The 19,540-nt window shown below is 46.6% G+C and overlaps 1 protein-coding gene across 3 annotated transcripts in view; it reads right to left on the minus strand.

Moving 5' to 3' along the window:
• Positions 1–13,836: 13,836 nt before the first annotated feature.
• Positions 13,837–19,540, minus strand: part of SETD3 (SET domain containing 3) — an 85,659-nt gene continuing 79,955 nt past the window's right edge. For all 3 annotated transcript variants that reach the window (XM_025392315.1, XM_025392317.1, XM_025392316.1), the window contains exons 12-13: positions 16,193–16,353; positions 13,837–15,229 (exon numbers count right to left, since the gene is read on the minus strand). In XM_025392315.1, the coding sequence (XP_025248100.1) occupies positions 14,780–15,229; positions 16,193–16,353 (611 nt within the window). In that variant the 3' untranslated portion in view covers positions 13,837–14,779. The remainder of the gene's footprint in view (positions 15,230–16,192; positions 16,354–19,540) is intronic.

Below are 19,540 nucleotides of genomic sequence, written 5' to 3' on the forward strand. Positions count from 1 at the left end.
CCCGTTGGGCCTCAGCTTCCTCATCTGTCAGAGACCATGGCAGTGGCTCTGACAGGTGCTTGCCACATGGTAAATGCCCAATACATAGGACAGTACTTGGAAATTTATCCCATTACTTCTTCCTCCCATCTCTGCCTGTTGCCAAGGGCAGCCTCGGAATGAGACTCTATTAACCAGCACCTATGCAGGGTCAAGGTTACAGGTCAAGGTTACAGAGCTAGTGGGGCCTGCACAGGGAAGGGCTCAGGCAGCAAAAGAGAGGATCACCAGAGTTGGAAAGAAAGGAGGCCAGGCAGACAGAGCGGGAGGGCATTCCAGGACATTCAGGCCCAGAGGGAGGTGGGGATGGGGCGCTGGAGCCCCCACCTGCCCCTGAGCCTGGTTGGGAGCAGGGGCCAGCACCTGCAAAGCCCCCGCACAGAGAAGGCTCAGCACATGTTCCTCCCCTTCCCCTGGAGATGGAGCACCAGCCTGTGTTGCTATTGGCTGCGTTTTTTAAATTGCCTGCAAAACTCTGTCCTCTTTCCTTTGTGTGGTCTACCAGTCTCTCAGTATTTCATTTGAAAAACAAAGCAACACTTGGACCCTTATGCACAGCTACAGATTTGTCTGCCGTTCTTGCTGTACTTCAAAAAGAGAAATGTTAAAACTCTCCGTGCAGCCTCGCAGCTGATTTCCCAGTGTCCCCAGAACGCAGCCACCAGCCCTGGGCGCTGTCCTGGGAGCTTCCCCGCCTGTGCAAAGGGGAGGACTAGGACCCGGACGCATGGTGGATGGGAGCAGGGCAGGGATTCAAACCCAGGCAGGCTTGGCCGTGACAAGGGGTTTGCGTTGTTTTGTTTTTGAACTAATTTCAGGCTTTCGGAAAAGCCGTAGAAATAGTACCGATTCTCCGTATATCCCTCCCTCAGCACCCGCTCCAGTGCCCAGCTTACACAACCCAAGTATAATCAGCAAACCCGGGATGTCACCAATGTGCAATACTATTAACTCGACTGCACACCTGATTCCGATTGCACTGTTTTCCCATGAACGTCCTTCTTCCCTTCCAGGGTCCCGTCTGGGGTCCCGCACTGCTCAGTCCGCATGTCTCCTTTGTGTCCTCCAATCTGGGGCAACTCTTTGGTCTTAGTCTTCCGTGACCCTGACACTTTGGAAGAGCATTTTTCAGTTATTTTGTCAAACGTCCCTCAGTTTCGGTCTGTCTGACGTTCTGTTTTGGACGGAAGTTGTGCATTTTTGGCAAGAATCACAGAGGTAATGTTGGGTCCTTCGCAGTACCCCACGTGGGGGTTCATGCTGCCAATGCCTTATCACTGGTGATGCTGACCTTGATTCGGCTGGTTCGAGACGTGTCTGCCAATTACAATGCTGTCATAAATAGCCTGTGTGTATCTGTTTTTGTTGGAGCTGTATATTCAGGATAGATTCCTAGAAGTGAGATGGGTGCATTGAAAGGTAAGTGTGTGGGGGGCTGTTTGGTATTGCCAAATTCCCTTCAAAAGGGTTGTCCTAATGTGCATCTCCACCAGCAGCACAAGAAAATACCTGTTCCCTGCAGCCTCACCAACAGAATGTGTGGTCATGGTTTGACTTCCGTTAATCTGATAGGTGGGAAATGCTATCTCCGTGTGGCTTTCAATTGCAGTTTTCAGTGAATGAATTTGGACATGTTTTCTTGTTTGAGGACTTTTTTATGTGTGTGCAGTGTCTGTTCATGTCTTTTTCCCATGTTTCTTCCAAGTTTTTGGTCCTTTGTCCCTCAGTTGAGTTCTTTATATAGTATAAGTATTAATCCTTTCTCTGCGATAGACATATTTTCTCCCAGTTTATTGGGGAAAATGTCACTTTTCTTATGACAGAGGTTTTCTGTCATGCAGTTTTTGCAAATGTACTCATCTTTATTGTGTTTGGTTTTGAGGAATGGTTAGAAAGCTGTTTCCCATGCTTGGATGCGGTTCTTGGTTCACACAGACTCTGTGGGAGCAAAAGAGCAAGCAGGCTACAGAGCGGGCTCTGCTGGAAATGCAAGACAGGGCCGGCTCACTGCAGCATCTTGAAAGGATTATAAAGGGAGCCACTTACACAGGTGGCTCATTTAAATTTGGACAGACTTGTCTAAATTCAGCTAAACACCCTGCCTCATGAAGATGGGATTTATGCCTTGGTGAGTTCCTGAGGCCATGCTCCTCCCATGTGTATATAGAGGGATGGTCGGGGAAGGGGGAAAGGGTCATATTCCAGTGTGTAGATTCAGCCCTGGTACTCTGTGTTCCTTCACTGCAGTCCCATTTTACAGATGGAGAAACTGAAGTGAAATTAAATAACCCTGCAAAGATCAAAGAGGTAGTGGAGGAAGAGTTGGCACAAGCCCACCTTCCTCCAGGGCTCCTACCTCTTGTCACTGCAACCTGGTGGCTTTGCAGGGGTAGGGAGGGGGTGCTTATTTCTTCCCCAGGAAACCTGCTCCTGGTCCTCAAGCCACTTAGGATCATGGCATCCCTGCCCCACACTATGGCCCACATGGTCCTGGGCCCTGCCAGCCCACCGTCATTGGGCTCGTCCCCATCTCAGACATGCTTTTACTTCTTGTGCTGTTGGAAGGCTGGGCCTCCCGCCTCCCCCAGGGTCCACTGCTGGGACACCTGAGCATCTCCCCAGGACAGCTAGTCCCCTAATGCACTGTGTAAAGCCCCACAAAGATCACGCTGGCATTCAGTGAGCCCCTACCCCTGGCCCCAGAGGGGAGGAGCCGAGCTGCTTCTGTCTGGTATGGGAGACTCTGGAATGAGCCTCCATTTTCTTTCAGGAGGTTCCTTCTCCACTTCAGCTCAGCCCCAGCACCGCCAGGCACTGCCCTGCTTCTTTGTCCACTGGGAAAACTGCTGTCTGCTGGGGTCAGGCTCCCACATCTCCTCCTCTAGGAGCCCCACCTATGTGCCCAGACCAGCCCATCCATTTGGGGCAGTCTGGCCCCTGCAGGTATGGAGCAAATTGTAGATACAATAAAATCTCTGAAAAGGGAGATGAGAGTTGCAGTAACAAAGAATGGCATTTGTGGACATGGGGAGAGCGGAACGGCAGCGTATTAGTCTGTTCTCATGCTGCTATAAGGACATAACCAAGACTGGGTAATTTATAAAGGAAAGAGGTAATTGACTCAGTTCTGCAGGGCTAGGGAGGCCTCAGGAAACTTACAACCATGGTGGAAGGGGAAGCAAACACGTCCTTCTTCACATGGCAACAGCCAGGAGAAATGCCAAGCAAAAGGAGGAGAAGCCCCTCATTAAACCATCAGATCTCATGAGAACTCACTATCATGTGAACAGCACAGGGGTAACCACCCCCATGATTCAATTACCTCCCACCAGGTCCCTCCCACAACATGTGGGGATTATGGGAGCTACAATCCAAGATGAGATTTGGGTGGGAACACAACCAAACCATATCAGGCAGGCTGGAGCCAGAGGGAAGAGGAGGGGAAAATGGCATGAGGAGAGACTACCAGGAGGAAGGAGCTAGGAAGGTGGCTTCTTGCAGACTTCGGAGCAGACCCTGTATGAATGGTGAAGGTTAAAAGGAAGGAAAATATGGCCAGGTGCGGTGGCTCATGCCTGTAATCTCAGCACTTTGGGAGGCGGAGGCGGGCGGATCACAAGGCCAGGAGATCGAGACCATCCCGGCTAACACGGTGAAACCCCATCTCTACTAAAAATACAAAAAACTAGCCGGGCGAGGTGGCGGGTGCCTGTAGTCCCAGCTACTCGGGAGGCTGAGGCAGGAGAATGGCGTGAACCCGGGAGGCGGAGCTTGCAGTGAGCTGAGATCCGGCCACTGCACTCCAGCCTGGGGGACAGAGCGAGACTCCTTCTCAAAAAAAAAAAAAGGGAAGAAAATGCAAGGTCAAAGTCACCTTTTTGAACAGCTTCCTAGCTAAGGCATGACAGCCTGTTTTAACCATGCCCCATGAAGGGTTCAAAGCATCGAGGGTGCTCAGGTTTAACATGGTGTGCAGCGTCCAGGGTATTTCAGGAGCTGCCAGTGCTGCTCTCCATCTCTTCCTTTCCGTGGTATCCTTGCGCAGGTGACATTTGTGGCACACAGCATGCTGCTAACACTTGTATGACCTGAACCCCATTTTTGTCACCTGACTACAAATCTTTGGTAAAGTGATAAATCCTTCTTAAAAATAAGTGAGCACCCTGTGTTCCCATCCTTCAAGGCATCTGTCTGCACGCATAATGTTGATGGAATTGTTGAGAGTAAGGTATTACAGTCAAAGTGACCATTCTAACAGTTTCCCAAATTGCATAATTTTAAAGACTTTTTTTTTTTCTTTTTAGTTCACAACCTCAAAGCTTCCTGCTGAGCTAAATGGCTTTTTTTTTTTTTTTTTTTTTTTTGAGACTTAGTTTCCCTCATTGCCCATGCTGGAGTGCAGAGGCATGATCTCGGCTCACTGCAACCTCCACCTCCCAGGTTCAAGTGATTTTCCTGCCTCAGCCTCCCGAGTAGCTGGGATTACAGGCATGCGCCACTGCGCCGGGCTAATTTTGTATGTTTAGTAGAGACGGGATTTCTCCATGTTGGTCAGGTTGGTCTCGAACTCCAGACCTCGGCTGATCCACCCACCTCGTCCTCCCAAAGTGTTGGGATTACAGGCATGAGTCACCGCACCTGGCTGGACTTTCTTTTTTCTTCAGCATTTTCTGGGCACCTACTATGTGCAAGGAATAGCTGCAACACAGAGCCGGGCTGGACACAGCCCTGGCAATACACAGGGCCTCGAATGTCACCTGCGAAAGAAAATCAGTGCAGCAAGAGCACTACACCGCACAGCGACATGGGGCATCACCGCTGAGTTTAAACACAGAGAAATGGGCTGGACCAGAGGCCAGGGGCAGAGGAGGCAGGTGCTGGCTCCTCGTGCTTGTTGGATACAGATGCAGCGCAAGCTTGTTTTATATATTGGTTATTTAACGTGGAGCACATCTATACCGAGGAGCCTTTATTTATGCAATAAACAGCAGCAAGAAATCCCAAATGCACCCAATGGAAACAAAGAACCAGCTCTTGGCCGGGCATAGTAGCTCACACCTGTAATCCCAGCACTTTGTGAGGTGGAGGCCAGCAACATAACGAGACCGTGTCTCTACAAAAAATAAATAAATAAATAAATAAATAAATAAATAAATATTAAAAATAAATAAATAAATAAGCTGGGCATGGTGGTGCACGCCTGTAGTTCCAGCTACTCAGGAGGCTAAGGTGGGAGGCTCACCTGAACCTGGAAGGTCGAGGCTGCAGTGAGCCACGATCACACCACTGCACTCAGCCCGGGCAACGCAGTGAGACCCTGTCTCAAAAAACAAAAAGCCACCTCTTGTCTCAAGTTTCTGGCTAGGTCTAGGAAGGTACCTGCTCAGTGGAGTGGGACCCAAGGCCTCTACTTAGAGCTCCCTGGGCGGCACCCGGCGGGCGGCACTGCCACCAGGGGGCGCGAGCAGAGCAGGGATATGGGGAATCCCAGGGGCACTCCCCGGGGATAAAGGGAGGGCGTGTGGGTCATTTGGTTTTGACCAGGGCGGATAGGGAAGTTTGGTTTGTCTTGCTGGAGTGGCGGAGGAAGGCTCTGTGGACTTTCTCTGCCATTTGCCACAGGTTCTAAAACCTCCTTCCTCACCCACACAGCTGCCCTGGCCGTCTAGGGGCTGTGCTGGCTGTGGGGTGGAGGAAGGGCGGTCCAGTGCACCCCAACCTCCCTACCAGCGGACTTCGGCTGCACTGACTGTTTGCCCCTCTTTAAACTCATCTGAGGGATGCAGCCTGGTGGGCGGCAAATGGTTGTTAACCCAAGTTGTACTTTGTTGCAAGTATGCAGAAATTACTTATTTTAAAAAGTGCAGATTCAATAGTTGAAGCCTGAAGTCTACATAATTGAATGACTAGAATCCTGAGATGATTTAACAAGCGCATATACCCACATTATCCTACTAACTGCACACATTATTTGGGCTTAATTTTTCTATTTCCTCTGCTTGTAATCTACTTTCCTTCCAATCAGATACACAGCAATTCTATTCTTCCAGTATCAGCTGTTTTATAATCATCACCCTGACAGCAGAACTACATCCTTGTACTCATTTAATAACTATTTATCATCCTCTATCTTCCCATTTTCAAAAAGGAATAATTTAAATGCTCCAGAAATTGGAAAAAAATTGAAATTTGACCTTTATTAACTGGGTTAATTGTCAAAATCTCTGCTTGTAAAAAAAAATTAATGACCAAAAAGTGTAACTTTTAGAGTTTCGAAGATTAGGTTAATGTCCAAGGAAGTATAAACTTTGACCTTTTTGACACATGTCATAAGTAACATCTATCCTAATAAATTGCTACCTGTGAGCAATTATAAAATTTTCCCTGTATCCAATCATGCCATTTAATTGCTGCTGGAAATCCTGGCTTCCTTAGAGATAGCCTAGAGGATTATTTGATGCCTATGGGAGTCATTTTGTTTGTTTTAGGGAGGTACATTTGTTCATTTGGATTTCTAATCATTAAAATGTTCATGGACAGAGATCCTAGCTGCTTTGGCCACAGGCAACTGGGGCAGTAAACAAAACTAGTCACAGGAATGAAACAGAAACATAAGATTCTCCACTCAGGTGTGGCCCATCAACGAATATGGATCCTACAATTGCCTTGTGAACTGCCCATTTAAGATATACTGAAGTACATGTGGCTGGTGTGATTTTTCTCGTTACTGCTGACAGTCAGCTGAACCCCAAATGGGAATAAGAGGTGGTTTTTAAAATATCATCACTTTAAAAATGGGTGTTTGAAAACCAGTACTAGGAAGCTGGACTAGTTCCGTACACCAGTCTCACAACAGGCTTCAGTTTCAGCAAAGGAAACAGGGACTTCACTGTCACTCATGGGTCACCCCAAAGCTATGATGCCTAGGTCCCCTCTTGTAACTGCATCACTCATTTGGGAGATCCCAGAATGTTAGAAAACAGGAAATGTAGTACCTACAAACATGAAGGTGATCCTAGCTTCCCGAGGTGAGCGTTCGAGCACTCACATTGTGGGGTGGGCGGGGGGAAATCAGACACTCAACTTCTCTGTTGTTTGGTCATAGAAATGAACCCCCTATGAGGGGAAAAAAGTAAGTCAGACTAAGAGAGAACATACAGGTAATCCACAATTTTGTATAACGTGGAAATTAAAAGCCCATCCAGCCTATTTCCCATTAAGATTAGGACAGTGGAGCATGTATTAAGCGCTAGCTTGGGCACAGCTCTCCCTAGAAGGCCATCCTGTTCCTCCACAAGCTCCTTGCCGACAAGCACCCTGTGTCATTAAGCCCCAGAGCCTAGCGTGGTGCCCAGCATATATGAGATGCTCAGATAAGTGCTGGGTGAATCAGTGGATGTCATCACTAACTCAAAGTGTTTTGGGGGAGAAAACACGGACAAGACCATTAGAATCTGTGTCTCATCTTCCCATTGGCTAAACATGGCGGCTGGACCCACACTTGTCACCTGTGGAACAGGGCTTCCGCCCCCCACCAGCTGTGGACAGGAGAAAGCAGCAGCCCACCACCTGCTTAGATCCTTGAGGGGAGGACTCGCACCTCGGGGGTCTCAGATCTCTGGTATTCTGTGCCTCAGAAAACACTGAGTTAAGCTGGTGAGGCCGCGTGTCCCATCCTGCCTCAGGATGCCCTTTTCACCCCTTACCCTCCTCCCAGGCATCTTCAGATGCAGCAGCGCTGAGTGAGCCCCTGAAGAAAGAGACCTCTTTTGTCACCACAAAGTAAAAGCTGAAAGGCAAACGTGGCTTGGCTTTTAAGACGCTCAGTACTCAACCTGGTTAACTTACGCCAAGCAGCCAGACCCTTCCCTTCAATGCTCTGCTCCCAGCCGGGAGCTTTTGTGAACGTTGGCGGCGCGTGAGTCACCGGCTCCCACGGCATCTCAACATGTGGCAGAAGTGTACAAAACCAGGCTGCTCCACGCTCAGTATCCACTCAGGGCTCAAGTCTTGCAAAAATAACACTGAAACCCACTTTTATGTAAAGCACCACCTTGGTGACAGCCTGCAGTTTGTCGGGGTTTCTGTCATGGCACCTGCTTTTTAAGAGCAGGGCTGTAAGAAGGGAAGGAGGTTATTCACCACCCTGAGTCTGATCTAGGCTGATACTCATCACACAAGCGCGGGGCAGGACATTCAATTCCATTTTCCTTTTTTCCCCGATACAACTTTTCAAAAACACCCATTCTGGTCCTTTTAAAATCCAAGGAGTGTTATGACTACATTTCATGACTAATTATACTGCAGTCTTAATGGTGTCAACACTTACATTAGATAACATTAGCCCAAGGCTAGTTATTTTGACAATTGTCGATGACCAAAATAAAACAAACGTTTTAATTTTTGTATGAGAAAGCAAAAACTGTTTTTCTAGATGCATTTCAGGATTCACCTGACAACATATTCCGGGGCTAGAGTATTATTTCCTGGTGCCAGCTAGGGTATTATTTCCAAAACTAGGCTGGGTGGGGTGGCACACAATCATAACTGCCATCTCTTGCTGTTCAGTAAGTTGTCATTTGCAGCTGCATTTAGGGGAGGGTTTGAGTTGCTTGAAAACTTAAAGCCAAATTCACAGGTGCTTGTTGGATGGTAGCTAATACTGAAATATATATATGTATGCATAAAGTCAGTCACCAAGTATTATCAGTTTGAGATATGTGCCAAGTCTGGGAAAGGCACAGAGAATGTGACAGTGGGGTACAGACGGGAGGTCCACATGTTGAAGCCACACGGCTGAGTATTTCACCACCCACGGAAACCCCCACAACTCAGAATGTGCCTCCAGTCAGCCATTAGTCCAGATCTCAGGCTGACTGACATCGCTCAGCCAGTCACAGTGGGAACCAACCACCAGATAGCTACTGTGTCCCAGGCACTGTGCCAGATTTACATCTACTATTGCAGTAACCTCCTGGGGTTATTCCATTTTGCATATGAGAAAATCAAGACCCTGCGCATCAAGAAACTTGCTGTGGGTCACAGATGGTAGGGGAAGGTAGGGGGTCAGGATTATATTTTAGGTTCTGCAGATTTCAAAGCCCATGTTTGGGATGAGCTGCTTCTCTGGGCTAAAATTTTGTGTATGGGCTAAAGTGCAAACACTCTTCACGGACTAGACGCTCAGGAAGAATCTGCTCATTGGTTCCTTCTTGAAGAGTAAGTTTTGCACGAATGACGGGTGGAGTGTGAGGGTGGGAAGCTCTGCACACCCTGCAGAAAGGGGCACAGCTGGCAGGGGAAGCCCGCCCTCACGCGTCCTCCAGGTGCCTTCCTAGGACTTGAAGCTGACTCTGGGATCCTACAAGGAGCTCCTCCGGAACCTCATTGAGATGGAGAAGGATGTTTGAGGTTCAAGCCACAACTTGATTCTTTTCTACCAGAACACTCTTGGTACAAGCCGCAGAAACAGGAAGCAAGGAGAGGAGGGCGGGGAAATGGAAAGAGAAGAAAGGAGTATGATTTTAACGCCACCCTGGGACTTCAGAGGCATGGGGGCCTCCCACTTGATCGTGATTGTTCAGTCAGTCTGGAAGCCTCCCCAGAGCCCGCACTCTGCATCAGGTGCTGTACAAGACTATAGAAATTCAAACAGCCAGGCAGGGCCACACAGGGCCTCACCAGCACCAGCATTTCCAAGTTCATTTTCATGTCAAGTTTCACCTGACCCATGTTGAGGAGCTTCTCTGTTGCCCAAAGGGGAAGAATATGAGTTTGGGGAAAGTTTTCTATACACACACGTATATATGTATTCATATGTGTGCATGTATGTGCTCATATATACAAAGTAGGTTTATATAGAAATAGGTGATACACATGTGCGTGCACAGAGACACCTGCATTTGGGCCAAGAAAAGCTGCCCAGAAGTGAGAGGGTATCACAAGGCTGTTTAAATAAAGACCAAGAGCTGATGGACGGTGGTGTGATGACCTGAGTTAGGATTCCCAACTCCATAAACTGCTCCTGAGTCCACACACGGGGGCTCCCCAACCCTTTCACCTTGTTTCTAAGGGATCTACCAAGGGTGGCATCTGTGAAGGGAGTGACAATCACCAGGAGGCGCCCTCCTGAAGTCCATCCATTATGAGATCTGCACAACTGCACGCATGCTCTCCCTGCAGGCAGCCAGGTGCCAGCACGGCGGTCAGGAACCAGTAACCAGCATCTTCACAGGACTGCCCCCCAGAAGCCTGAACTTCTCAGTCCCTCCTGTGCATGGCTGGCTCTTCCCTGCCTCCCTCCTTAACCTCAAGGGCTCACCCCACCTCCATATCTCACCAACGGAGCCCTAAGCCCAGCCACATGCCACCATCTCCTGCGCCAAAGCATATGTCCACCCGCTCACGCAGCCTGGCACGCTCTGCCACGCCTACTGTTCAGAAGTCTGCCTCGGTGCCTCGAGGGCAGGGCTTCTTGAGTCTCTGAATTACCCACAGAATCTGTGTTCCACTAAGAACACAACTGTTGCTAGGTCCAGGGCTGAGGTTCCCAAACCAATGGACAGATGACGCCCGCTGCTTGCTGGCACAGCATGGATGATTTTGCCATCCCCAGTCCTAGGAACATCTCCTGCCTCCTGGGAGTGGCTCTGGCTTAGAAGATGGTCATCACAAGCATTCACTGGCTGTTTAACATGTGCAGGTGCAGCACCCAGTTTTTCAACACACCCAGCACTACTGAGGTGGAGAGCGTGAGGCTCCCTGAAGGAGGTGACGGAAGCTCCTAACTGGCCCAGGATCCCACGCCTGGAACCAGGTCTGAGTGGTCCAGACACCCCAGTGGCTGCCTCACCTCCGGAGCAGCAGACAGGTGCCCTCTCACAGCAGGCGTTAGGGAGTGCTCCCTCCCCTGGCTGAATTCTGCCACCCAACCCCTGGCCCTAGCTGTGCCTTTTGCAGACCCAGAATGAGTCTCACCCTCCTTCAGGAGACAGCTCTTCAAATCTGTGAAGACAGGAAGATCATGTCCCTGCTAAGACTTCCTCTCTCCAGCCCAAGCACACCCAGGACCAGCAGGGCAGCTTCATTTAAATAACAAATTTGCCAGTGCATTTAAATACAATTCGAGTTATTCAAATTCAATTTACACACAGAATTTTAGGAATACATTAGATAAGGGGCTGCTGATTAAAATAGTAGGGTGACCCTTAATGACATTACTGGATCCTACCCTACACCTGCCTCAAATTGACATTTAAATAAAAATGAGTCAAATTCCTGGGTCAGGTTAGCAGCTCTCCCGCATTACACGCATTTGTTTTGCCAAATCTAACAACACGAGCACGGTGCACAAGCAGCTGCTCACTACAGCTAGGGTTACCATCAACACTGTCACATCTGGGCTCTCTGCAAAGCAGCCCCCAAACCAGCCACCACTATCATTCCCTATTTTCTTTACAGTCAGTGCCATTTCGGTTCTGAGGTCAAGTCACATGCACTTTCTTTGGACTGGCTTTATTCTTTTGCTCCTACGATGTATGTCCTAATCACCAAGAAAATATAACTGGTGGCTGGGTGCGGTGGCTCACACCTGTATTCCCAGCACTTTGGGAGGCAGAGGCAGGCGGATCACCTGAGGTCAGGAGATCGAGACCAGTCTGGCCAACATGGTGAAACCCCATCTCTACTAAAAAATACAAAAATTGGCCAGGCGTGGTAGTGGGCACCTGTAATCGCAGCTACTGGGGAGGCTGAGGCAGGAGAACTGCTTGAACCCAGGAGACAAAGGTTGCAGTGAGCCGACACGGTGCCACTGCACTTCAGCCTGGGCGACAGAGTGAGACTCTGTCTTAAAAAAAAAAAAAAGAAAAGAAAATATAACTGATGATTTACAGAAAATTGATTCCCTCATTTTTAAGTGGAGGTTTAATTTAGCATAACCCTGTATATTGGGAACCTGGGACTATTTTTAATGTCTTACCCTATCTCTCAAAAAAAAAAAAATGACATACACCTCTTAGTGAGTCTATTCTAGAAACTACTGGGGAAAAACCACCTATCAATTGCCAGTTTACATGAAAAACAGGGAGGTTTTTCTAGGCTGATGAAATCTAATTGCTAACTATTTACACAAATAACACATAGAGCTAATGAAACAGAAGCAGAGCCTGGCATGTTTCCAGTAACTAGCCTCAACAGCCTCTTATCCAAGAGCATTCAGAAGAAAGCAAACTTTAAAATGATTTGAGAGAAAGGTCTATTTTCATGACAGATGGCAATGAGGGTTCTTCAATGCCAATTTAATCACTTTTCCTCAATTTTCAAATGCTTAAGTTGTAGCTCCAAGTGTCTGCGCAGGCAGCACTAGAGCTGCCGAACCGCAGTGGGGCCACGGGGATGACTGATGTGTGCTGCGTCTCGCCTGCCTTTGCGAGTCATTTTAGGGCAATCCTACCCAACTCAGGAAAGTAATGCTGTTCAATAGATACTGTCTTCTGACATCAAAACAGTTCTGTTCTTGTGGGCGCCATTTTTATGGCATGCAGAGGCTGTTCTCAACTGGAAGCAGACTTCATCTCTTTTTGATCCAATAACCTTAACAACCAAGTCTGTCTGTGGAGAAATGACAGAAAAACAGTTGCTAAATTTTTAAGCAGGGACTTTGGACAATTTTGTACCATTCTTTTCACAAGTAAATGAAGAAACTGGGTGCCAGGAACCAAAGTCACAACACCCATTGAAGGTGGCGCTGGAACAGGAGCTTGGGATCCCGACTCCAGTCTGGCGCTATCCCAGCTCCACGGGAACTCGAACTTTGCCGGGGAATAGTTTGAAAACCCAGCTGTCTCATTATGTTATTTTATGTTTGAATTGTATATATGTTTTCAAAAAATATTTATTATTAGGCTTGAAAACTTTTAATCCTATAAGAAGATAATTCTATGGACAAATTTGTCATCAAAGTTCTAGAAGGCTGTGGGGCTTCTAGAGTAGAAACCTCAAGTACTACAATGCTATTGCCTTTTAGAAATTAACACTAAGCTTTACAGACTATTTAATATTTTTGGTAAGGTATCTCAGGTGTAAGGATGAGATGATACGACAGGTGGCGATCACATGCTTCCTCCTGGTACGCATCAGCAACCGAGGAAAGGTACAGGCGTCAACGCCAGGAAATGTCCCAGTCTCACACAGACATGAAGCTTGCCTCCAGCACCCAGTCCAGCAGGTAAACTAACCTGCTGAGCAACGCAGGCAACGCCTCAAAGAGTTACATTTATCTCAGCTGTCAGGGGGGATGAGGCAATTGATCTGCAGAACTACGTCTTCCCCCAAGAGAAACTCCCAGAGCATCCTTAAGATGACCTGTGTTGCAGCAGCATTTATCAAACAGCTGGGGGAATAATTCACATTTTCAAAATCAGCGGTGTACTTAGGACATCAGAGACAATGTGAAAATTTGTGGTGAAGGAAAACTGGTATCACTAAACCTGAAAACTGGTGGCTTTCTGGAGACAGATCCCTCTCCCACCCCAAGGACATGGTCCCAACCTTTCACTTCCCCTAAATTCTAAGTATTCCTTTTCTTATGTTCCTGCTGCCTGCACAGATGGGCAGGCTGATGAGGGGGGCTCCTGCAGGCCTCTGGGCCCCACAGCTGTGCCTCAGTAGCCCCCAGGTTAGCACAGCCCAGGGCATGAGGTCAAGGTTCAAACAATGTTTGGGCAATAAGATGGTTTGTGTAAAAGCTAAACTTCAAAGGGCCTGTCCCACTCCAAAAAAAGGAATAGACAAAAATATTAATCATGTTTTTTCTTTTAATAAGGGTTTTTACTCAAAAGTGTAGCTTTGAAAATCTCTAGCTTGTTGTGAAAACCAGGAAAGCCAGGGAGCTGCCTCACACTGCACACCACCACGTGAAGCTGTGGGCCGCTGTGTGTTTGCAAACTCTCCATTACCAAGGCTGGAATCAAATGCACCACTTTAAAATCAGAGCCAACATTTAAAATTAGGAGGATGATGCATGTCCTACTTTGATTCAAGGAGAAAGGACAAGTTCTTAGTACAGTAAAACAAAACACAAAAGTAAACAAATCTTTAGAAATCACTAGATATATAGATGTGTGTTTATATATATATATTTATATAATTAGGATTATCATCAACATTTCAAACTATTAAAAATAAGGTTGCCACCTTACCTTTTCTTTTCATAATGGGGTGTTTTTTTTTTTTTTAAGGAGAAAAACCAAACATTTGCCCAGACTCTAAAGTTTCCCAACTTCCATTCTGTTTTCTGCTGTGCAGCTTCCCCACCTTCACGCTGAATCCCCGAGTCCCACCACCAGCTCTGGCTGGCAGGAGGCAGAGCAAGCTTTCATTCTGGTCGTCAAGATGACAGGCCCACAAAAGCACAGCTGAGACAGGAACTGAATTCTTCCCCAGGAAGAAAATACCTATGCTCACAACAGGTCTGCAAAATCTCCCACAGGCACCTCTTCCCCCTTTCTTGTGGCTGTTTGTTAACTGGTTTGTTTTGCCTAAAAGCAAGATGGCAATCTTAATCAAAAAGGGAAGCTAGATTTTTAAAATAACTTAAAAAAACCATTTTTATATAAAGCAGCAAAAACATATCTTCCTCTCTGCAGAAAGAAAAATGTTAACAAGGAAACACAGCGATGTGAACGGACCGTCCGTCAACTCCTGCTCCACTGGATCCCCCATCCAGCTTCACCTCGAGCTACTCCTTAACTTCAGCAGTGCTGTCTGAAGAAGATCCTTTGGCGTCTTCAACTGCTCTTTTACTTTCTTCTTGATTGAGATTTTCATTTTCGGACCTGGTCCCATTAGGGACAGAGTTTTCACCGTTTACAAGCCCGTTCTCTGTGGCCTGTGCTTTGCTGATGGCCTCTCTGATGTTCAAAGCATCCTGCACTCCAGCCTCCTCCTCGAGGTTTCTCAAGACCAGGGGGAGCCTCGAGTCCCCCACGCTGCTCTCCAACAGCCCAAGGTTACCCTCTTCATATTTGGGAAGCGGAGCCTTTTCCTCCATCTGCTGGCGGTAGAATTCCCGGTTGACAGCTGCACTCTTTACTGCTTTTTCCAAAATCTCTTTCTCACCTAAGCGCAATTTGATGGCCATTTTTGCACGAACAGAAAGATCCTGGTTTTTCAAGACGGATTTATCTTCCTGGAAAACAAAAAAGAGCAAAATTAATTACAAGAAGTCTAAATCAGCAAAACTATAGAGACAGAGGGCACCACGGCTGTGGCTGGGGACATGAGGGAATTTTTTGGGGTGACAGGAGGTTCTAACACTTGACTGGGCAGGTGGTCACATGACCACTCACATCAAAATGTATGCTTCAGAAGTGTGCCTTTTATTGTATGTAAATTATATCTCAATGAAACTGTTACAAAACCAGAAAGAAGAGCCTAAATCAAACAGTGCTACCCCATCTGTCAGGGAACTTCACTGATTTAAAACTCATCCTGTCCATCTTGGGCACTGATGTAGCCCCAGGGCAGCACGTGGGTGAATGGCAACAGTGAAGGAACGAATGAATGAGAAAGACGTATTTGAAGTTAGTGACTCAATAGTGAACTTAAAAAGCACAAATGAAAACGTTTGTGAAATCATGTGAATTAGAAATTATAAAAAAGTATTAAATACTTTAAAAAATATATCTTCTAATAAACAATGCCTAAATATGATTTTTTTTGTTAAACAAATGGAAAATTTCAAATGCAATCATTTTGCTAAACTATTAGAGTAGTTTAGAATTAACAAGAAATCTCTCATTAAACATCTCTTTTTTTTTTTTGAGATGAGTCTTGCTCTGTCACCCAGGCTGGAATGCAGTGGTGAGATCTCGGTTCACTGCAACCTCCGCCTCCTGGGTTCAAGCGATTCTGCTGCCTCAGCCTCCCGAGTAGCTGGGATTACAGACCACGCCCAGCTAATTTTTGTATTTTTAGTAGGGATGGGGTTTCACCAAGTTGGCCAGGCCTGTCTTGAATTTCTGACCTCGTGATCTGCCCTCCTCGGCCTCCCAAAGTGCTGGGATTACAGGCATGAGCCACTGCACCAAGTCTCATTAAACATCTTAACAACACAACAAAGTTCAAATCCTCATTAATTTAGTCTAATTACCTCAATAGTTGTTTTGTATGTTTTTAAAAGAAGTGAGGCTCTATCTTCAAGAAACGTCCAAAGTTTGACCTCGTTGTCCCAGCTAACAGGAAATTCCGAGTTCCCCAAGGTGAAGATTCTATCAATAGCGCTGTCTCCCAGTAAGTGTTCTTTCAGTTCTTCTACAAGAAATACAAATGGCAATGCTAGGAGGAAAACACAGCACTCCTTCTCATTTGAACAAGCAATCCACCTTAGAAAATATTGTTTCCAACAATGTCATTTTCCCACAGTAAAAGCTGCCCCTGTGCAATGGGCCAGGACACTCCTAGATTCCCCAAAGTAGAGCAGAGCTAAATTTTGGGGAGCAACACCAGGTCAGGCCTTCTTCATTTGGAATCCAGATCAAGCCTTGGTAGCACTCCATTTTTCACTGTTTCTATGAGGGACACTGAGAGCCTTTAGACAGTTTCACAAGATACTTTTTTTTAAAGACAGTCGACAGCCATGGACTCCCTATTTTGACAATACCCTTTTTGCTAGCCATAAGCTCAGTCACATCAACCCAGTCAAAAAGGACATTTAGGTGAACAATGTAAACAGTGAAAGGAACTAGAGCCACAACAATCCTGTGAGCCCATAACTGTAAATATGATTGGCACTTATTCTCGTAGGTGACCTGACCAAGCTATTTAAGCCATTTTTGTAACAAGCCACAAACTGAAAGAAACAAGAGCCTCAATCAAACAGTGCTACCATCAGGAGCACTATGAAAATCTGGGTTAACGGGCTGGGCGCGGTGGCTCACGCCTGTAATCCCAGCACTTCGGGAAGCCAAGGTAGGTGGATCACTTGAGCCCAGGCGTTTGAGACCAACCTGGGCAATGTGGCGAAATCCCATCTCTACAAAAAATACAAAAATGAGGCAGGTGTGGTGGCGCACACCTGTAGTCCCAGCTACTCAAGAGGCTGAGGTGGTGGATGCCTCCAACCCAGGAGGTGGTGACTGCAGTGAGCACTGCACTCCAGCCTGGGAAACCGAGCGAGACCCCGTCTCAAAAAAAAAAAAAAAAAAAAAAAAAATCTTAGTTAATGAAAAATATGCCCATCTCTCTCACTTGTCAGGAATTTACATAGGAATTACAAATACACACAAGTGAACATCTCAATTATCTCCAAATATATTTAAGAAGAGGAAAGAATTCAGCAACTGCTCTTAGCATTTTATCTCCCCGCACATTATCTCCAAAACCAAAACAAGCCGATCCTATTCATGCTCAAGAAACAGACCCATGCTTCTTATGCGATTAGGAGACAGTGTCTCTTTCAGAGCAAAATGCCTCACAGCTGTCACTATTTACAATTCAAACTGAAGAACTGCTGCCAGCAAACCAAACTTTTATTAGTATTAGTTAGAGTAATTCAAAGATCCAGCAATTGTCTTGACATGACAAATTGTCTATGACTAGAGAGAAACTAAAGAGAATCAACAGACCTAAAAGGATGCCAGCAGTTTTAAGAAAACAGGCTATCTAATGTTCAAAAAAGAAGTTTATTAACTTGTATTTGTTAGTAAAGATCATGATGAAATTCAGGATTTTTAGTTTTGAGTCTTCATTTTATATTCTTTGTACACAACACGGAAGTTCTGGCTTTTTTTAAGCTTTCTTAGTGGTTGAAAGTTCTTTTCAAAGGCCCCCAATATGAAGGTTACTATTTCCTTCCTTCATCTCCTCTCTCAATCTGCCCAAGTTGCACTCTGCAACGATGGAAGCTGCAGGTGTGCAGCAGAGCTTTCTCTCCGCTCATTTTTTAAAAGTGAAACTGGACTCATTTCACATTCCTGGAGAAATAAAGCCTACAAAAGGGGGAGTAAGACAATGTAGCATGTGGCCTGCCTGGAGAGCAGGAGCTGACCGGGAGCTCCTGCAGCAAGAACCCTCCTGAGCTTGCCTCCAGCACACAGGGCCTGCAAATTATCCCTGCCCCTCATTCTGGCCACCATGGTGTATGCTCACTCCAGAGAGTAAAGAGCCCAGTGCCCTCCACCCTCTCCCTGGCTCCTGCTCAAGCTCCTCCCTCTGCTAAAGGTCTTCAGCCACACCCCTCACCTCCTGCTCTACCATGTCTGAACCATCACTGAGCTCCAGGGTTTAACTCAAATGTCTTTCCTCCAGACCCCTAGAGTACTAACACTTTTTTCCATGTACTATGTTATTCTTGAACCAGTAGGAGCAACGTGGGATGTCCTGCGCATGGGCTCTGGAGTTAACAGAGCTGGGTTCTAAGTCAGGGTCATTACTTGCTTACTGAGCAACCTTGGCTAAGTTACTTATCCTCTGGGTTTTTTGTTTGTTTGTTTTTAGACAGGGTCTTGCTCTGTTGCCCAGGCTGGGGTGCAGTGGCAAGATCACGGCTCACTGTAGCCTCAAGCTTCCAGGCTCAATCAATCCTCCCACTTCCCAAAGTGCTGGGATTACAGCCATGAGCCATAGCATTCAGCCAACTTTATTCTCTTTTTTTTTCCCCCCAGCCGGGTCTTACTCAGCCTTTACCTCCCAGGCTCAAACAATCCTCCTACCTCAGCCTCCTGAGTAGCTGGGACTAGAGGCTTGTGCTACCACACCCAGCTAATACTTATCCTCTTTGAAGTGGAATCTCTACATCAGTAAAATGGGAACACTTATCAATCAAGGCTGATGGGATTAAAATTAAGCATGTACCACATTTAGCATCATACCTGGCACACAGTGAATGCTTCACAAATTCTAGGAATATCATCACCATCACCTCTCTTAATTATAAATTCCTTGAGTATATGAACTGCAACATTTAATTTTGTATCCACATATAAGCAAGAAAAGCTCACAGTTAACTCCTTAACTCCTGTTCATTAAATTGAATTGATGAACCATTACCAAAGTACAAAAAGCACCAAAATTCCCACTTGAATAACTATAAATCTAGGCGATAGGGTTGCTTATAAGGAACAATGACTGTATCTCAGTTTGGGTTCTGCGGTTGGTGTGTGAACTGCCTCTCTCTGTTTTGGAACTAGGTTTTTTCTGCCTCCAGCGTGACGTCAAGCCCTCGACTTGTGCAGCACTGCTCCCTGGATCCAGACATTAAAACCAAAGCCAGTGACCGCTGAGCACAGCAGCTTCCCCTGCATGGGCCACGACTGCTTCCTCCGACCAAGGAAGTGCTTGGGCAGCTTTCATCCAGAACACTTTTTTGTCTGTTCACTCAGTCAAACACTCATTTACTCATTCCTACTCAGTCTGTTCTGCACAGGATTTAAGGCAGTTTACAACAGCAACACACACACACACACACACACACACTTAAAAATGAAACCTCAGGACCAGG

This window comes from Theropithecus gelada, chromosome 7b (genome assembly GCF_003255815.1).
Source record: "Theropithecus gelada isolate Dixy chromosome 7b, Tgel_1.0, whole genome shotgun sequence".
NCBI classification, from domain to species: Eukaryota; Metazoa; Chordata; class Mammalia; order Primates; family Cercopithecidae; genus Theropithecus; species Theropithecus gelada.